The sequence below is a fragment of the Amblyomma mixtum genome, chromosome 10 (assembly GCF_055824585.1).
Source record: "Amblyomma mixtum isolate Tamu chromosome 10, ASM5582458v1, whole genome shotgun sequence".
NCBI classification, from domain to species: Eukaryota; Metazoa; Arthropoda; class Arachnida; order Ixodida; family Ixodidae; genus Amblyomma; species Amblyomma mixtum.
Genome location: NC_143021.1, coordinates 108,632,567 through 108,653,365, shown reverse-complemented (window position 1 = coordinate 108,653,365; position 20,799 = coordinate 108,632,567). Strand labels below are relative to the sequence as shown.

General features: G+C 50.6%; 1 protein-coding gene and 1 long non-coding RNA gene across 2 annotated transcripts in view; one reads left to right on the top strand and one right to left on the bottom strand.

Moving 5' to 3' along the window:
• The window catches only part of LOC149326641 (uncharacterized), a 61,014-nt gene extending 48,896 nt beyond the window's left edge, over positions 1-12,118 (bottom strand). The window contains exons 1-2 of the mRNA XM_089563408.1: positions 12,020-12,118; positions 10,287-10,393 (exon numbers count right to left, since the gene is read on the bottom strand). Coding sequence (XP_089419534.1) covers positions 10,287-10,393; positions 12,020-12,118 — 206 coding nt within the window. The remainder of the gene's footprint in view (positions 1-10,286; positions 10,394-12,019) is intronic.
• The window catches only part of LOC149326640 (uncharacterized), a 233,227-nt gene that overhangs the window by 177,641 nt on the left and 34,787 nt on the right, over positions 1-20,799 (top strand). The gene's annotated exons all lie outside the window — the stretch shown is intronic.

The following is a 20,799-nucleotide window of genomic DNA, read 5'->3' as shown; positions in this document are numbered from 1 at the left end:
TTTTTAAACAGAGTTTCGTGATTCAGTGTATCGAATGCTTTGCTAAAGTCTACAAAGACGCCTAAGGTGAGCTGTTGAGCTTCGAAGTGATTTAATCTGTATTCTTTTTGATCAAGCAGAGCATGCTCAGTTGATCTACTTTGTGAATCCATACTGACAGTTGGCTATTACGTCGCATCATGCAGTAGAATTTGGTGGAAACCCAAGTTTTGCATCAAGGCGCGTGAACACTATTGCACCTGACAACTCATCTTCTATGTCCTCCCTGCGTGGCATTGTATAGTGCTCTCTATTGATGCAATGGTTAATCTTTCTGGAGTCGATGAGCAATCGCAGTTTTTTGTCTTCCTTACAGACAGTAACAAAGGAACTTGCCCAATCGATGGGCTCAGTGATTTAGCTTATGATCCCTGCGTGCTCTGTGCATCCCAGCTCTTCTCCGAGGGTTTCCTGGATCGCCAGTGGCACACGTCACGCTGCTTGTATTGTTGGTGTGGCATCGTAACGCAGAACTATTCTGTAGACCCTTTGAACGCAGCCGGTTCCTGTGACCGGATGGTGAAACTGTTTGGCCATTCCTTCAGAACTAGCTGTTTTGAGGTACTGTGCGTACGCCTGACTTCAGTCAGGCTTTCGCTTGCTTGTAGGCATAAGATGGCTTGACGGCCCTTGCGTACCACGAAGAGGTCGAGGACCGCGCAGCGGCCGTCAAGCGCTACCTCTGTTAGAACGGTACCAGCATATTGGATCGAGACCCCGCCACAGGCACCATGCAGGGGTGCAGGGGTGCACTGCTTGGGTGCAGGGGCGGCTTCAGGTGAATTTTATGACAGCGTCCGAAGGGCAGGAGGTTTGCTTACGCCTCCGTATCGACTTTCAATCCTAGGGCCATGTTCTTCTTGACGACACGTCGAGAATGTCGAAGTCATCCTCTGAGCCCTGTAGCTCGAATACATCATCAACACGTTAGAAGAAGGTTGCAAAATGGCACGGCCTGTGGCACTTCCTGCGTGTTTTTCCATATGCAGGACAGCTCCTTGGCGCGTGGTTGCGTCCACACCTAAGAAACTTTTAAAGACTGCGTGGTGCCTCCATTTGACGGCTTCAATTTTCTTTCCGCACAACATCCATCTGGCTTTCTTGACCTACCCATACCTTCTGGTGGGTCGCGGCCACTGCTACTGGCTTAGACACTTGCGGAGCCCTCTGTGAAGCCACTTTGTGGCCCTGCAGTAACTTTTCTCGAACTTTTTGGTCACTTCCCTATCGAAAAATCTCATATATATGTGTCATATGTGTCTAGTTCATACGAGATTATGGAATATATGTCATATGTGTGATATGTGTCATATGTGGGATATGTGTGATATGTGTCATATGTGTCTGGTTTGCAATTATTGGGAAAGGGAAGGGCTGCGGTGGAATTATAAGGCAATTAATAAAATAGCTTCCATTGAAGTCAGTAAACTAAAGAAAGTAAAAAAAAAATTTCGGACGCGAAAAAAAAAACTACGGGTGGGTCCGAACCACTGACCTAGCGATCTAGAGCTCACTACACTAACCACTACACCACGGCTGACACGGAGAACTATTGAGTTATATTTGGATGACAAGACTTACGCTATGCTTCCCACTACGTTAGGATTCGACGGTTAGGTGCGAGGTCAAAATGTTTATTTGTAAGGTTTAACGAGCTGAACTACAGCCGATTGCACTTCCACTGATATTGTGAATCTTGATGTGCTCTGTGAGAAGCACTGAAAGATCTGGTGTTTGTCTGTATTTTAATTTTCACAGCGCCTGCACCATTCATCGTAGTACTCTCATTGCGCACCTATTGTTAACTACAGTCGGAGCTCTTGCATGAAAATACCTGGCGTTATTCGCTCAACAGCTCAATTAAGCCCAGAAGGCAATACAGTCTAGCCCGTTTATAACGAAGCCACTTATAGCGAAATAGCGGTTATAACGAAGGGATTTCAATTTCCCATTCCCATTTTTGCATTTTCAATACATTTTGGGTCCGGTTTTAACGAAGTAAATAAGAGCGCGTCAGCTGATATAACGAAGAGATTTAATACCAACCGAAAAATAATCTGCCAATGAACACATTTTTGCGACCTTGAGGCGATTTTTTCTGCGAAAATAAGAGCGAAATTCGGCTGACGGCGTCCTTTCGTGGCGTCGTCTGCTCTCCTACTGAGCGAAAGGTTGCTTCACTGCATCGCATGGCACGCCGGTCTCGTGTTTGCGCCGTCCTTGAACGGCGACACGGCGTAGAGCGGTAGAGCACGCCGCGCAGGGGAAAAGTGTAAAAAAAGAACAGAGACGATTTTTTTTTTCGATGACGTCGCAGAGAGCGGCCGTCTTGGCCAATCGCGGTTCTCTATTTCTCTCAGGCAGTCGGCGCCACGGCTGGACTGCAGTCTGCAGGAGGTGTGGCAGCGCGCGCTTTGTTTTATGTCGGTGCCGCGGTGCGCAAGGCAGGGAGAAAGCGCGGCAGCATTGTGCATGTTGGAAGCGTGGCTCATTTTTATCGTTATCGCGGATCGTTGTATGCTGTTTATAAGGACAGAGTTATTCGACTTGATCTGGCTGGTGAACGGACAACTGAGCGCAGTGTCGCACTGTTCCAGGTTGGGAGCACGGCAAACGCTACTGAGATCCTACGTAGTCCGCATATAACGAAATAGCGGATATAGCGAAGTGATTTTCGATTCCCGCCGACTTCGTTATAACCGGGCTAGACTGTATTTGCCTTCCAGCTGAACATTTGTCCAAGCACATTGGAAACGCCTAACGTCATACTGTTACGATAGGCGCTATTTACAACGAGAGGGCACAAGCAGAGAATCAGGGAGAAAAATATTTGAAACAGGCCAAGAGTTTTTTTTGTGCGTTGGTTGGGCAATTGTTAATCGCTTGTTCATCCCTTCTTTTCCCCGTGTTTCAAACAGCAAGGCCCATTCTATAAGAGGCAGTCATCAGCGGCTATCTGTTTCGCACGAGATTGATGTAAGCTGATACGACGCATATCGGAGCACTTGTGTAGGCACGATTGTCGCGTGTCAGTTGAGGTATGCCACACATATGTAATAAGTGCATACAAGTCACATTTCCGTAGCACGTGAACTACTATATATGCAGCACATGTGTTCATCCGTGACATTCGTGACGCGTATGAGCTCGTACCTGACAAATATGTACTCGTATGAAGCATATGTGCTGATACGAGGCGCATTTGTCGACACATATGGCTCATATGATGCCCGTATGAGTCCATACGAGGCACATATGTGGCACATATGAACTCGTATGAAGCCTATATGTGTTCATATGAGGTACATATACTGACAAATATAACTCATATAGGCTGCATACGAGTTCATATGAGGCACATATACTGACACATATAACTCATATGGGCTGCATACGAGTTCATATGAGGCACATATACTGACACATGTAACTCATATGGGCTGCATACGAGTTCATACGAGACACATATCTGACACATATAGCTCGTATGTAACACATATGGAATGATACGAGACACATATGAATTCATATGAGATTTTTCGATGTTGCAAAAAAAATCTGGTCCTTAATTATTAAGGCGGAAGCCTTTAATGCCTCATCGTTGTAAGCAGGAGCTGTCGACAGAAATGTCACGCTTTTCAATTGGTCGAAACGGTCGTGACATCACAGTGCGCGAATTTCAAACGGGGCCAATTGTACTTTGGCTAGTAACCATGCAACCAATTAAAGGTATCGTATAGTAATGCTCCAAGTAAGTGGGAGTTTAGTTAATTGCTTACTTAACCAATTAGTCTAATTAACCTTTCTAGTCAGACCAGATAAACAAATAAAACCGAGTAGGAAATTGGTCGAGCTTGGGAATCGGACCCCGGTCTCCGGAGTGCGAGTCGAGCACGCTACCACTCCGCCATGCCAGCTCGATGGTTTGGAATGAACAAAGGTTCGTCTAGTGAATATGGTGTCTTCGTTCACTCCCATCTTCTTCCCTTTCCGTTACGGGGAGGTTTAGGTGCCCACCGAGATATGAGAGACAGTTACATTTTCTTTCCTCAAAAACCAATTTACCGACGAGCAAGGCGTATTTTTCCGCATTTCCGATTGGTCCAAATTGTCGTGACGTCTCCGCGCGCGAATTTTGACGGGTGTCCACCGAAATATGTGAGGCAGTTACTGCGCACTTCCTTTCCTCAAATACAATTTTCGACTAGTGTCTACTGAGATATGTGAGACAGTTACTGCGTAATTTCCTTTCCTCAAATACAATTTTCATTTTCTTCATTACGGCCCCCTCTTTCTTCTTTCACTCACACTTCCTCCCTTCCTCTACGGTGCTGCTCGGGCGTCCACCGAGATGACATAGAATTACAGCCCCATTTCCTTTCCTCAAAAAGCGTTGCGTTCAAAGGGCAGCGCATCGCGCCGAACGGGTGGTGGCGTTCCTTGGACTCCGTGGCAGCGCTACAACACGCTGTCGCGTTGCACTCCTAAAGGTGAAGCTTAAGCGTCATTAATTGAGAGTTAATTAATGCACCAACAAAATGTGCAGTCAACAATCGCGTAGCAGAATGCAGCACTCAGGCTTTCGCCTTTCACCACTTTAGCCGCTAAAGTTCCTCGTAATTTTTCAAACCTTTTGGGAACCGGAATTGCATACACTTGCCTGCTTCTCGAAGTCTCGGGTTAATGGTTCGAATGGCTGACCAGGGGCTTTGACTCTCGTGCCGAATATGTAGCCTTCATGTACATCGTCCAGCTATGCTGAGCAGTATGCGTCAAATTTATGCACGACGGCTGCGTACTCGATCTAAGAGCACCTGCTGCTGGGCTAGTTGGTTTTGGTTCATATTTGAATAGGTTTTAGGCGCAAAAAACATACAGACACATAGACACATTCTTCCTGTACCTACCTATGTGTCTGTCTGTTTTTGCGCCCAAAACCTATTCAAATATGCGTAGTCGCTCTTGCTTTTATCCTCGCCGAAGCCGAGCGTGTTGAATATCTCGATGGATTCATCGCCCTCCACACTCAGAATAAGCACTGTCTTCGCCGATTCTGTGCGCGGCTTGTCGGTATTTTATGAAGCCACGAAGAAAAAATTAAACCTTTGCTTGAACGCCTGCCAGTTCTTGGCGACTTCCCCAGCAGTTGTCAGTGGACCAGGTGGCTGCAGTGAGTCCATTACGATGAAAATCTTCGGTTTACGAAGACAGGGCGTCGTTGACGGCTATCCCACTTCTGACACCCGGTATTGATGCGGGACGCGGACAGGACATGGTAGGCCGTGAGCAAGGTGAACAACAAAGAGAAGGTTTATTCATCGGTCACTTATATATCGCAACTGGGAGAGGGTGTACTTTCCTTGCGCTGACGGCATCCTGTTGACGCCATGCACTTCATCGATGCGTGGCTCGTGCCACGCTCTATAGGATACAGGGTTAAAAGGGTTAAAGATGTGCAAGTTACATCCTTCTTTGCAGGCCGACTTCGCGGACCAAGTCCGACAGGCAGCGAAGTACACTACGCGCGTCGACCTCTGTCGGTGGCATTGTCCGCTCCTCAAGCGTATTCCAACGAAGCTACTGCGAGCCGCTTAGTTTTGTGCGTATGTGAACTACAAGCCGAAAAAATATCCCAGCGGGAACCGAACAGTCGGCTGTGCTTTCTTCAGCTACATTGCCAAGGGTAAACGCGTTTCCATAGTCTAAAAAATATATGACTATAACTGACACCCTGCCATAAATATGTCTACAACGAGGCTCCCAATAGCAATGGTTTAAAGTTTTACGTTTAGCAAATTTACCTTACTTGTCAGCATCCTTAAACTGGTTCCTAGCGTCCGCGAACACGGGTGCTGCTGTTCCGTAAAAGCCATCTCCGTAGGTAGAGAAGCCTATTTTTTATATTACCGGCGGACTTCAAGCAAAACCCCAACGGGAATCTTCTAGCTACTCAACGGCAACAGAGAAGTAATAGCGGCTCGAGAGGAAATACAGGCAAGGGTCGAGCAAAGATCATAGGTTCTCTGTATCTTACTCGCACCAGAGGTGCCCCGTCAGAGACGGTTTGTTTACTTCGAAGACTGAAGCTTTCCTTCACACGAGGCGTGCCCCGTCAGAGACGGTCTTGCGATGAGTTAAGATGCAGGGAGAAAGGGAATACTTGAAGTTTATGTGCAGAAATTTACATTACATACAAGTTTGGGCACTATAGACATATTAAGCGGAAAACAGACAAAGAACAAAAAGGTGGAACTGGCTAACACTAGGGGAGGCCCCTACTCGGCATAGCTGAAGATGCATTACATCTGACCTTAGCCCAGAGCCCTTTTTCCGGCTCCGGGGCCCGGTTTTAAAGACATAAAGGCCCGGCCCACATTCGGTAGCATCCAGTCATGTTACACTCTTCACATGGTTGGTTTATCGAGAGAATGGCCAGCCCTCCAGCTCCTGTAAGGTGAAACATTCTCTCTACCTCAAAATAAAAGCAAAAACAAATACAAATACGCAGCGCCTGTGTCTGTGTGTTCTCTCTTCTTGGTCCCGTCTACTGCGCTGCTTTTATGCAAACACATACACAGTCGTGCCAGCACGTGCAAGGTAAAACATTCTCTTCCTTGCAAAAATAAAAGAAAAAGCAAATGCAAACACACACACACACATTCGTGCCAGCACGTGCCATCGGTTTTCCCGATGACCCTCGTTCTTTGCGTCGTTCGATAGTCAGGGACCATCGGGGATTAAACGGGCAGTTACCGCTGTAAGCTACTACGAGCTCGGACCCGCGTTCCTAGGCGACTTAGCTTTCCCAAGGCTGCTAGCTATCCGGCGCCTCCCCTACACCCGGTCAGTCGCGTCACCCAACTCAGGCCTTCGCTGTTCTCGGCTAGCCGCACCGTCGCCGGCTATTTGTCATCTTTATTGCCCCCCCCCCCCCGCCCCTCCCCTCGTCAACGGCGCCGGACACAGTTTCTTCCAGCAATGCCTAATCTTCAGAAGATCTCTGGACCTTCCGAACGAGTCGTTTGTCGCAAGTTTGCTTCGGGTATGGTGCCCGTCACTACGAGAGGGGCGATCGGCGTGCGGCGGCTCTCACCGCTCTTTAGATAGCCGGCGCGAATCGGCCCCAAAGGGCGATGGAAACTCGCGCGGGCCGGCGCCTTAGCGCGCGGCCGAATCGTTCCAAGGCGTGGCCGCTACTGCCTGTCAGCAGTCGAACCTCTTCTTTTGCACGCAGGGTGGAGAAATTTGTCGCTCCTCCCACTACAAATTTACGGAGATTGCAGTGGTGGGCAGGTTGGCTCAATTAATTACAACTTCCGTGCCAACCAACCATCAAGCCGCCCACGATATCTTGACAGACATCCTTCTGGTGCAAAAGCAGTTTGCTCACCTCCTTGTGATCATCACACAGTACAAGATGTCATATCAGAACGAGATCTGATCCGCGAAACAATCTGATCTCCTGGAAGGCTTCCGGGATCAAGGTGTCAATACCCTTTGCCGTATCAGCATAAGGCGGAACGGTGCAAAGGTGGTGACACCCCATATCGTGCTAACATTTGAAAGGCCTCGTCTACCAGATGCTGCGAAATCAGAAATCCACTGTAAAGATCGTCCCTATATTCCAAACTCGAGAAGATGCTTCAACTGCCGAAAGGACGGACACCGATCTGAAACATGCCACGGAAAACTCACCTGGGCCAAGTGCAGTGCCCATGAGCACCCAACTGATAACTGGAGTGCAGCTCAAGTAGAATGTCCCAAATGCTACGGGCTACATGCCCCGTACTCACAAACATGCCAATCACTCCAGAATGAGAAAAAATTAAATCGTATGAAGGTAACATAAAACATAATTTTAAACGCAGAACTTTCCTACGTTTTTGAAGTGAGCCCCAACCCAAAGCTTTTTTCGCGCTCGTTACACTAAAATATCGCCCATAATTATTGAAAACAAAACGAACGGCCAAATTCTGGACTCCTTCTAGCTTTTGAATGTCAAGAAAGGATTTCAGATCCCAGACTGTGCAAGCATAGTCAAGTATGCTTTTAGAAGCATACTTTAGAAGCATTTGTATTACACAGCAGTTCTTTAGACTTTAAAGGGAAAAGTTTAGCGTTACGTTGCAGGAAGCCCAAAACACGACAGGCTTTGGCAGTAACGAAATCCACGTGACGATTCCAAGACATTGAACTTGTTAAATATAAACCAAGGTATTTAAATTCCAACACTGAAAGTAGTCTGCTATTATTAATGTTATGAGTGAAAATATGGGGAACCTTCTTTTCAGTGAAACGCATGTACAGATTTTTGTAAATTAATATGCATTTCCTAGTTCTCAGAACACTTGGCTACTTTACACAAATCCTGTTGTAATGCATCGCAGTCACTTTGATCGTTAAGAATTTTATACAATACACAATCGTCCGCAAAAGTCGCATGTATGAAGAAATACGTGAAAGGATGCCATTCATGTAAATTATGAACAGTAATGGGCCCAAGACGGATCCCTGAGACACACCTGATGTTACAGCCACCTCATGCGACTGTTTCCCGTCGACAACAACACATTGACAGCCATCACTTGTTCACTTTGGGGGCTTATTGCGCACGGCGCTGACCCTTCTCCTGAGAAAAAAAAAACCATGTAGAACACAGTGAGGCTAGTTTTAATAGATGTAAAATGTGCCACTAAAATACTGTTTTGTTCATGAAGTCCCACACGAAAGCAAGCGAAGGCACACCAATGCGTCCGACTGTGTGTTGTTTTCGCTCCACTTTTGTGCCACTAGCCCCAACAGTCTCAGGAGCGAGTAAAGGTCGGTTGTTCTATGCACAGCCTTCCGGAATTTCAATGGTACCAGGCAACTGTCAATCGCGCGGCAAGGTTCCTTATGAACATGAAGTTCGCCAGTGTGGACGCCGTCTGAACTAGGTCAGCGGTATGAATCACCCGTTGTCTGTTCGCTGCCGGCCTGGCGCGAGCGCTCCACCCCACGGCACTTCCCGCTCATCGTCGTCTTCTACGTAGCAGAAATCCGTGCTCTCGCACTGACTCGAATGTAGTAAACATTCTCTGTAGTTTTTATAAATCATGGAGGCTGTACAGGACACTGCTTGCGCATTATTTGCACGATTAACGCAGGCTGCAATTATCTGTATTCTTAAATGGAGGTTAGTACACTTCGCGGAAAGCGTGATTAGTGCCAATTTCCGCGTTATTATACCGTTTCTAAAGCTATGCATTCCAGCACACGCTGCTTATGCAGACCAAGTAGAATAATCACGCCCTTATCCATGGCATACGAAGCATACAGGAACAAGGTTCCTGTATGCAAGGTTGTTGTAAACAGCCTCCAAGGTTCGCTCACCTGTCATATGGCGATCTCTCTTTTGGCTCGCGTCCTCCTCCTCTGAGTTTTGCTTCATGTTGGCCCAGCATTTATTCAGCTTATGGCATCGCGTCGGGTCACTCTATGATTGCTGTTGAACAGCCTGGCGATTCCCTTCCAGGCGTTGTTTTTTTTTGCCAGCGAAGAAGTATCGTTTCTTTTTGCGCTCGATTATGCGCCGATGTGCGTTGACCGATGTGGTTAGCAGCTCCTTTTACTCGAAAGTGAAGCGAGGCGCTGCTCTCCGCTGAGAGCAGGAAACTTGCGATCATGTGTAGAGACATTTCACTGCCGCGATTTCTGCTCAGGTGAATACACAAGAAAGACTTGCCAATAGCTACACGTGAACAGAGAAGAAAGAACGTGGGAAAAACTGGCTATGGCTCAACTAGAATTGGCTCAATTTGGGACATGTTGCCAACTAAAAACTTCATTCGAACGAAAGGGGCCGTAAGCATTTTTTTGCAGAAGTCACTCATAGCTAGTGTCTGTTTATGATTGCTGAACGGAATGCGTTGTTTTATAGGAGTAAAATGTGCGTTATTATAAATGATCGTTGAATACTCTTTTCCCCAGACGAGCAATGCACCCTCGCGTTCAAACACGCGCTTCACTTGACGAAGCAAGTCAGGTTGAGTGTCTATGAAACGCGAAACCAAACTTGAGTGTTCTGAAGTCGTCTTGGGGCTTTAAAGCGACTTGCCGTAGTGGAGCCAAGCGCGATGCAAGTTAAATTTATGCATTCGGTTGTAAGTGTCTAGTTCATTTTTCATTTGAAGCTTACAATACGTTGAACCCTCTAAGAATCTTTCAGTGACATCTAAATTAAAATCTATAGAAAGACGAATACGTACCCTCCAAGTGGTCCTTTATATTCAAAAGCTGTTATTAAGGTGGAGCCTTCTATAAACGTGCCTGCGAACTCCATCAGAAATTTCTTTTCGTCAGCTCTGTGCCCACTCTGTAAAACACAATGGATAGAACTTTCTGATAATCCTCGTGTGAGTGGTTGTGATAGGTTCGGCACCGTTCCAAGAGGTTTATAGTTCATGCTTTATTTTCAGTGACCTGTTGTACAGCATTTCAGCATCACCGGGATTATGCGCTTGAGCGTAGCAAATAAACAATTTTCCTTGTGAGGCAGGCTGTAGTGAAGGTCTTGACACCACCTGGGGCTCCCTTAGGTGCGCGGAATTCTAGTGCACAAATGCCTTCCCATTTCGGCCGCACTGAGATGCGGTTGCCGCAGCCGGTACCTCACACACGAGCTGGCGCTCAAGAGACACTCGACATTTTGCATGACTGCTGGAGGAGCTCTGAAGAAAAAGTAAAAGATCTCTGACAAGATCTCTGAACTTATTCGCCCTGCTTATAAAGGGAATCGCGAATGCTTGAAATTAAAAACGTCGCCTTTACGTTTTTTCTCATTTCTCCTTATCCACTGTAGACACCATCGAAATAAAGAGTTGCCACACCAACGCCCTCCTCCCGAACCCCATTTTACGAGCCGCAAAGCGTATTCTCTCTCTGCCACACGAGGCACATACTGGTTCGCCAGCAGCGTGCGCCGCAACTGCAGACGCTGCGTAGAGCAAAACCTTTGAGGCCATATTTATAACCCGCCTATCTCGTACACCAGGCGAAAATCTCTCTAGCGCATGCTGCAGATCTCAGGTTCAAATCCCGCTAGCACCGAGGGCCCACGTAGATATATGGCATTTTTGATTTTCCGGAGTACAATTCTAGTCATCGTTGACGTTGAAACAAATACACACATTCTTTGAAACGGAAAATTTCTATGCGGGGCACTCTTCCCGGAAGGAGTTTGAGAAGTTCTTGCATTTTTCGCTGTTTCATTTTGTCCTAATCTTTTTTTTTATTTCTTAGATGCACCTGGAGGTCAAAAGAACGACGTAGACAAGTTCGTATTTCAAGAGTTATGGTGAAAACAAACAGCTCGTTTTTTAAAGAAAAAAATTAGTAAGCCGTGTTGCGGTAAAAAGAACACCACTTCGCAGCGCAGCTCTTTAACGTGGCGTGGTCCTTCGTTCGGTTCAGCTTCGCGGCGACAACGCCATGACGTGGGATGCTTCTCCCGCGAAGTGTGCCAGCAGAGCACTGGCTGCCCTTATGACGAAGCACATTGTGGAGCATATTTACATACGTTGGCGCTTAGTTGGCAGTGGACAGGGCATGTCATGCGAAGAGAAGATAACCGATGGTTATTAAGGATAAAGGAACTGACTGCAAGAGAAGGCAAGCGTAGCAGGGGCTGTGAGGGTCAGGTGGGCGGCTGCGATTGCAAAGTTTCCAGGCATGAGGTGGCCTCAGGTGGCACAAGACCGGCTTAATTGGAGGTACATGAGAGAGGCCTTGCAGTGCACGTAAACTGGCTGATGATGATGATGGTTTATTGGGGTTTAACGTCCCAATGCGACTCGGGCTATGTGACGCTCTGTTATTAGTACTCGGCGGAAGTCACTAGCTATATTCTGAGGGCGCGCCACGTCCCATCAAAGTTGAGGCTTTCTCAGACTCTGTTTGGTAATCTCAAGTGAGGCAAAAACTCGATGCCAGTTAACCTTACCGTATAATAGGCATGGGCTCCAGGTTTGTTCCTTCCTTTTAACAGCACCCGGATCTGCTTCGTTGTTCCGCGATGCAACGGCGTATTGAAAAGGGCCATGGCGACACGGAGGGTGATCTTAGCTTGGTTTCCGTCTGGAAATCAGCTCTACGAAGTGCGGAGCTCTGAACAGAATGAGGCTACGGAGGCAGCCTTCAGCGCCTGCAAAGAGCGCGTATACTTGTGGCGGTAATAGCACACGCCTCTGGCTAGAAATGGCGGCGCAGGGCAGACCGTGCGCGCTTGAACGCGTGCAGAGTATTGTGCATGATGTTTATTGCTACTCCAAGGGGCGTAAATCTGTCTTGCAGAAAGAAGAAAATTCCGGTGCGTTTGCACATGGTATCAAAACATTATTTGGCGCCTTTATTTATTGAACCCTTCTTTTGTGCAGTCATTCCCTCTATCCAGCCGTTTAGGGGCAGGACCTGTGGTTGCCTAAAACTAGTTCAACAGTTCAATTATGCGACGTTAAAACGAAAATGTCATGTGCTCACCTTACACATACGTCCACGAAAGGATTTACTTAATATCGCTCGTCAAATGCACCATTTTGGTTATAATTCTAGGTCTTAAATCCAATACTTGTCAACGTTATCTTGCTTCGGCAAAAACCTTCCCTATTCCTTTGGTTATTCTCAAAAGTAACGCAGCTTGTGTCCGGCAGCTTGTTCTTTCCCTACGAGAGCACAATCTAGGATCTGCCAACCACTCAGGACAAGAACTGCAAAGCATGATCAATCAGTTAGACAGGCAGAGCAGAACGGTGGGGCTAAGAATTAACATGCAGAAAACCAAAGTAATGTTCAATAGCCTAGCAAAGGAGCAGCAGTTCGCCATTAGTAGCGAGGTGCTGGAAGTAGCAAAACATCTCCCCTCACCATTGTTTGCATTTTTGTTCTAAACTTTTTCTTGTAGCTCGCGGATGCTATAAAAGCTGCTTGTTTCGAATACTGTAATACACTCGAAAAAGGCTGGTCTGCCAGCCAAAACGTCGTGAATTAAATCTTGTTATGTTTTTAAATTTCTGGTTGCTTTATTTATCTTATATTAATCAATCAGCTGCCAAGAAATAATTTTTGATATATATATTGTAAAGAGGAAGATGAGCAGCGGCGGCCGCCGCTCCGCTAGCGCGCGGCGCGAGATCGCTGGCTGGATGACCGAAGCTCGGACCGGCATTTTGGCTATCTGTCGCTAAGTTCCTTTCCCCGGAAATCCTGCTACAATTTGGTGGAGCTGTGCTGGGTACAGCCTTTGGCCAACGTCCTGGAGCTTCGCAGCAGAACGATCGCTCCAGCCATGTCCACCGACGCAAGCCAGTCATCTTCCCTTTCGCCTACGCCCGTCGTTTGCCCTGGCGCTCTCCGACAGCGGGACCCAGCCATTTTTACCGGGTCCGATGATCACGACGTGGAGGATTGGCTTGCCTCTTACGAGCGGGTAAGCGGCCACAACCGGTGGGACGACGCCATGAAATTGAACAACGTGGTGTTTTACCTCTCGGACGTGGCCAGCCTATGGCACAGGAACCATGAATCAGACTTTACCACCTGGTCTGCCTTCAAAAGAGCCTTTTCTGACATCTTTGGGCGCCCTGCAGTACGCAAGCTGCGCGCTGAACAGCGCCTGCGAGTGAGAGCCCAGCTACACGGAGAATCGTTCACGAGTTATATCGAGGATGTCATCAACCTCTGTTCAAGGGTGGACTCGTCTATGACCGAGGCGGACCGGATTAAGCATGTCCTGAAAGGCATCGAAACGGAAGCATTTCAGATGCTTATCGCCCGGAACCCTACCACCGTTGCCGAAGTGTTCAACCTGTGTCAGAGCTACGATGAGCTCCGCAGGCAGCGCATTCTGGTGCTACCACCTTCCGTGCAGCCTGACTCGCTTTCCAGCCTCGCCGTGACAACCTCCCACAGCTTGCTGCTTGACCAGATAAAAGACTTTGTATGTGAGGAGGTGGCTCGACAGCTGTCACTTCTTCACGGCGTGCAGGGGCCTCCCTCCAACCTGGATCCGACCCTACAAACGGTGATTCGCGAGCAAGTGACCGAAGCGCTACCACCTGTTCGTCCACCGGTTCCCGCTGCAGCGCCGCTCACATACGCCGACGCCGTCCGAAAACCAAGAGCCGAGCCGTTTGTCCCGTATTATCCTCCGACGCCGCCGCCTGCCTTTCCAACCCGACCACCTCCTGCTCGTGTCAACCCTTGGCGCACCCGTGACAACCGTCCTATTTGCTATGCATGTGGTGTCCCTGGCCACGTTGAGCGCCTGTGCCGACGCCGTGTGCCACCACCCGTGGATGACCCCAGAACCTACGTCTACGCGGCACCACAGCCCCCGCCACGTCCGTCGGCCACCGAACAGCTTGATGCCTCCGATCGCCGCCCGTATTCTCGCCGCCGTTCGCCATCCCCGCGGCGCCGTTCTGTTTCGCCACTGCGTCCTCATTCCCCTATGCGCCAGGAAAACTAATTGCCGCAGTTCCCGAGGCAAGAACTGCGTATTCGGCGACAAGTTCAAGGCCTCGTTTGTCCCCAGCGAATGTGCTCGACGTTTCTGTGGAGGGCCACACCGCCTTGGCGCTTGTTGATACTGGCGCTGCTGTTTCTGTGATGAATGAGAAACTGTGCCGAAAACTTCTCAAAGTGACGACGCCGTTATCCGGATTTTCGCTTCATACAGCTAATGCACAGCGCATCTCGCCTTTAGCCTCCTGCACAGCCAGGGTCATCATTCACGGTTCCTTATATACTGTTGAATTCGTCGTTCTCTCATCGTGCTCGCATGACATTATTTTAGGTTGGGACTTTCTTTCCCAACATGAGGCCCTCATCGACTGCGCTCGTGCCGAGCTCGAACTTCTTCCGTGCAGTGCTACCTCGCCTGATACGTCATCTTCGTGGGGCAAACTGTCTGTGGCTGACGACATCGAGATTCCTCCGTGCTCATCTGTTCCTGTCCCTGTCTCCTGCCTCACCGCATCTGACGGCGCTGTCGTCTTTACACCATCCGACGTCTTCATCTCTCGCCACGGTCTGCCTCTGCCATTCGCTCTGCTCACTGTTCAAGACGGCTGCAGCCTCATCCCGATCTCGAACCCTTTTTTGAGCCCCTGCATATTTCTCCGTGGCGAATGCCTTGGCCACATTCAGCCCGTCGACTCTTTGCTCGATCCCGAACGATACGCCGAATCATGTTCTCTTGCTACTAATTCTCTTACTTTGCCCGCATCTCCCGCTGTGGCCACAGACGATGCCTTTGCCGATTCCGTCGACGCCAGTCTTGCCACACCGCAACGCGCCCAACTACTTCACCTACTGAACCAGTTTCGCTCTTCTTTCGACGTGGCTCAAAACCGACTCGGCCGCACGTCTACCGTGACCCATGAGATCGACACCGGAGCCCACTTGCCGCTTCGTCAACGCCCGTACCGAGTTTCGGCAGCCGAACGCCAGATTATCAACACTCAGGTGGACAACATGCTTCAGCGAGGCGTCATTCAACCATCCAGTAGTCCATGGGCCTCTCCTGTGGTTCTAGTGAAGAAAAAAGATGGCACAATACGATTTTGCGTCGATTATCGGCGGCTTAACAAGATCACCCCCAAAGACGTTTACCCGCTGCCGCGAATCGATGACGCCCTTGACTGCCTCCAAGGCGCGGAGTTCTTTTCTTCTTTAGACCTGCGTTCGGGGTATTGGCAGGTCCCTGTGGCCGAGGCTGACCGTGCCAAGACGGCTTTTGTTACACCAGATGGCCTGTACGAATTTACCGTCATGCCTTTCGGCCTTTGTAATGCCCCAGCGACTTTCGAGCGAATGATGGACTCCATTTTACGCGGCCTGAAGTGGACCACGTGCCTGTGCTACTTAGATGACATTGTCGTCTTCGCGCCTGATTTTGAGACGCACTTTCACCGCTTGGAGCACGTGTTGACATGTTTAACTGCCGCGGGGCTCCAACTTAATCTCAAAAAGTGTCGCTTTGGCGCCCGCCAACTGACAATTTTAGGTCACGTCGTCCCTAAGGACGGCGTGCTCCCTGACCCAGCCAAACTTCGTGCCGTCGCTGAGTTCCCCAAGCCGTCGACTCAGAAGGAACTTCGCAGCTTTCTCGGCCTGTGTTCTTATTTCCGGCGTTTCGTCCGAAATTTTGCCTCTATCATCGCACCACTTACGAAACTTCTTCGGGGCGCCAACAACCTGTCCGATTGGTCACCTGACTGCGACGACGCCTTCATCACCTTACGCCGGCTGCTGACAGCGCCTCCCATTTTACGCCACTTCGACCCCACGGCTCCCACTGAAATTCACACCGATGCCAGTGGCGTTGGCCTCGGCGCTGTCCTTACGCAACGTAAACCCGGATTTCCCGAGTATGTCGTTGCCTACGCGAGCCGTGCACTGACAAAAGCGGAATCCAACTACTCAGTAACCGAGAAGGAATGCTTGGCGATTGTTTGGGCGATCGGAAAGTTTCGCCCTTACGTTTATGGCCGCCATTTCGATATCGTCACGGACCATCATTCCCTGTGCTGGCTGGCCTCCTTGAAAGACCCTACAGGCCGCCTCGCTCGCTGGGCCCTACGCCTACAGGAGTATGATATCCGTGTCTTCTATCGCTCCGGCCGAAAACATAACGACGCCGACGCATTGTCCCGCTCTCCACTGCCGCCAGACGTTGTCTGCCACTCGCCAACCGGTTGCGCTTCGCTGTCGTTTTCAACAGATACCATGGGCAGCGAGCAAAATAAGGACCCCTGGATATCTTCGCTTGTAAGTTTTCTCTCAAATTCCTCGGCGGCACCCGTGCCTCGTGCCCTCCGCCGCCAGGCTGCTCACTTCGCCATTCGTGATGGTCTATTGTACCGCCGCAACTACGTCCCTACCGGCAGGAAGTGGTTGCTTGTCGTCCCTGCCCATCTGCGGTCGACATTCTGCGCCCTGTTTCACAACGACCCGCAGTCTGCTCATGCCGGCGCCTTTAAAACATACACGCGACTCCGTCTCCGCTATTATTGGCGCGGTATGTCCACCTACGTCCGCAATTACGTCCGCTCGTGCCCTGACTGTCAACGTCGCAAGCCGGCTCCTCACCACTCAGTCGGCCAGATGCAGCCTCTCCCTTGCCCTTTGCGTCCTTTTGACAGAGTTGGAATTGACCTCTACGGCCCCCTTCCTTACACTGCTGCTGGCAACCGCTGGGTTATTGTAGCCGTCGACCACCTCACGCGTTACGCTGAAACCGCGGCTCTTCCTGCTGCTACGGCACCACACGTTGCCTCTTTCATCTTGCATCACTTCATTCGTCGCCATGGAGCGCCCCGAGAACTGCTGAGCGACCGTGGGCGCGTTTTTCTGTCCGAGGTCGTGGAATCTCTTCTCAAACAGTGTAAGATCACTCACCATACCGCCACGGCCTACCATCCTCAGACTAACGGTTTGACGGAACGGTTTAACCGCACCTTGGGCGATATGCTGTCGATGTACGTGTCTTCCGACCACTCCGACTGGGACAGGATCCTGCCGTTCATCACCTACGCCTACAACACCGCCACGCAGACCACCACCGGCTTCTCGCCATTTTTTCTCCTCTACGGGCGCGAACCTTCCTCACCACTCGACACAGTACTTCCTTACCGGCCCGACGTGTCCGAGTGCACCACTCTTTCGGAGGCGTCCAAGCATGCCGAGGAGTGCCGTCAGCTCGCTCGGTCGTTAACATCCGGCGAGCAGGGGCGTCAAAAATTCCGTTTCGACACAAGCCACACTGATGACAGTTTTCTACCCGGCTCTCTCGTCTGGCTTCACGTGCCGTCTACCTCACCTGGCCTTTCGTCCAAACTTCTCCCCAAGTACCACGGACCTTACCGCATCGTAGAGCGCACTTCCCCGGTTAACTACATTGCCGACCCGGTGGCACCCTCCACAGATCAACGCCGACGCAGCCGCGAGACTGTTCATGTGTCACGCCTGAAGCCGTACTATGACCCGTGTGTGTTGTCGTCTCCCTGACTCGCCAGGATGGCTTCGCCTTCAGCCCGGGGGTGATTGTAAAGAGTAAGATGAGCAGCGGCGGCCGCCGCTCCGCTAGCGCGCGGCGCGAGATCGCTGGCTGGATGACCGAAGCTCGGACCGGCATTTTGGCTATCTGTCGCTAAGTTCCTTTCCCCGGAATTCCTGCTACAATATATATATATTGTGAAGACGAAGACGACCGTTCTGCTTAGCGGCGGCGCTGCCATCGCTGCGCGTGCTGTGTTCTCGCCTTCGCCGACCACGGACTGTTGCCGCCCTCCTCCTGAGGTCCCAGTGCCTTTAACAAACCCCCATCCTACATTTGGTGGAGGTGCTGGGTACGATATCGGCTCTGTAGCTCCGTAGCCGCACTCTTCCGACACCTGCGATGCCTGTAGACATCCAACACCAAGCCGTGCAAGCAGGCCCACCGACTGTCATCTGTGCCGGCTCCCTTCGCCAAAGGGACCCGGCTATCTTCAGCGGCACAGATGACCATGATGTGGAAGACTGGCTCGCCTCCTACGAGCGGGTGAGCCTGTATAACAAGTGGGATGACGAGACAAAGCTCAACAATGTATTTTTTTATCTTACCGGCGTCGCAAACTTATCGTACCGCAACCATGAAGGGGACGTTGCGACTTGGTCAGCCTTCAAGACGAAGTTCTCAGAAGTGTTTGGTCGCCCAGCTGTCAGACAACTTCGCGCCGAACAACGCTTGCGTGAACGGTCGCAGCAGGTCGGCGAAAGCTTCACTAGCTACATAGAAGATGTAATCGCCCTCTGCAACCGAGTGAACGTCAGCATGCCGGAAGCTGACAAGATCAAGCAGATCTTGAAAGGCATTGATGATGACGCCTTTCAAATGCTGCTCGCTCGGGACTTGCGCACCGTTTCGGAAGTCATCACGCTGTGCCAGAGCTTCGAGGAGCTGCGTAAGCAGAGGGTCCTGACTCGTCAGCACTCAGCTCAGCCAGAGTCACTTTCTGGACTGACACCCGCAGCTGACAGCTCCTATCTGCTGCAGCAAATGAAGGACTTTGTACGTGAGGAGATGGCCCGTCAGCTTTCGCTTTTGCCTAGCCCTCAAGGGTCGCCACCATATTTGGCCCCGGCTCTCCAACATGCAATTCGAGATCAGGTTGCTGAGGTGCTTCCGTCAGCGCATTCATCACCACCTGTCGCAGCTCCGCTGGCGTACGCTGACGCCGCCCCAAGACCAGTCGCCACCCCTCTCAATTATGGCAACGTCACCCCAAAACCTGTCGCCCGTCCAATGACTTACGCTGAAGTCGTCGCACAACCTCGGCCGCCTACGTACCCTATAATGTCAGTGCCCGTACAAGCGCCGGCCCCTTATCTGTGACCATCTCCACGAGACCGAGATCCTTGGCGCACGACGGATAACCGGCCTATTTGCTACACTTGCGGATTGCCTGGCCACGTAGCCCGCCATTGCCGTCGCCGTCTCCCAGTTTCGGCACCGCCGGTCGGGTACTGGCCTCCAGCGCGTCAGTACTCCGCGTCTGCTGAGCCCCGTGCGTCCCCTCGTCCTTTCTCCCCCGACCGTTCAGCGATTACCGACCGCCGTTCCCCTTCGCCGCGACGACGCTCCATTTCTCCGATGCGTCGCCGCCCAAGTAATTCTCAGGAGGAAAACTAGATGTCGCAGTTCCTGAGGCAAGAACTGCGTCCTTGTCGAACTACCAAAGACCTCAGCTGGCCCCTGCGAACCATATTGACGTTTCGGTCGAGGGAATTTCTGTCATGGCCCTTGCAGACACTGGCGCCGCAATTTCAGTAATAGACGCAAAGCTTTGTCGCCGCTTGAAGAAAGTTAAGACGCCAATGGCCGGTCTCTCGCTGCGCACGGCCAGCGCTCAGCACATCAAGCCGTCGGCAGCTTGCACCGCTCGAGTTTTAATTCAGGATGTCCTCTACACGATCGAGTTCGTCGTACTGCCGTGTTGTTCTCACTCTGTTATTTTGGGCTGGGATTTCCTTTCTCGTCATGCCGCTGTCATCGATTGCGCTCGCGCTGAAGTCGGGTTCGGTGCTCTGCCCCAATCCCTGCCGAACGCTGCTCCTTCACCGCCATGTATTAAAGCCCTCGTCACCGAAGACATAGACCTGCCTCCATGCTCTTCCGTCCTTGTGCGCCTCTCTTGTGCCCCTTCTCGTGATGACACTGTTCTTTTCACGCCAGCCCATACTTTCCTCCGGCGCAAGTGCCTTCCACTGCCTTACGCCGTATTGAGTATTTCTGCTGGCCTTTCCGTACTGTGGGTCTGTAACCCGTTTCCCTACCCTAGTGCTCTGCGCCGTGGCGAATGTGTCGGCAGTGTCCAACCTGTCGCGGCTTTTTTAACCCATGAGGAGACTGCCGGTTCATCGCACATCAGTCTCGCTGCGCTCAGCCCACCATCTTCTACACCCACTCCTTCATCTACCGAACTATTTCTCCGCTCCATCGACGCAGATCTTCCACCGCAGCAGCGCACGCAGCTTCTCGACTTGCTCAACCAGTTCCGCGCCTCCTTCGACTGTCATCACAGCTCACTGGGCCAAACGTCAACTGTCACACATCGCATAGACACAGGTGCCCACGCTCCTCTACGGCAGCGCCCCTATCGTGTGTCGGCACCCGAGCGCCAAGTTATTGAAGATCAAGTCGACCAAATGCTCAAGAGCGGCGTGATTAAACCCTCAAGC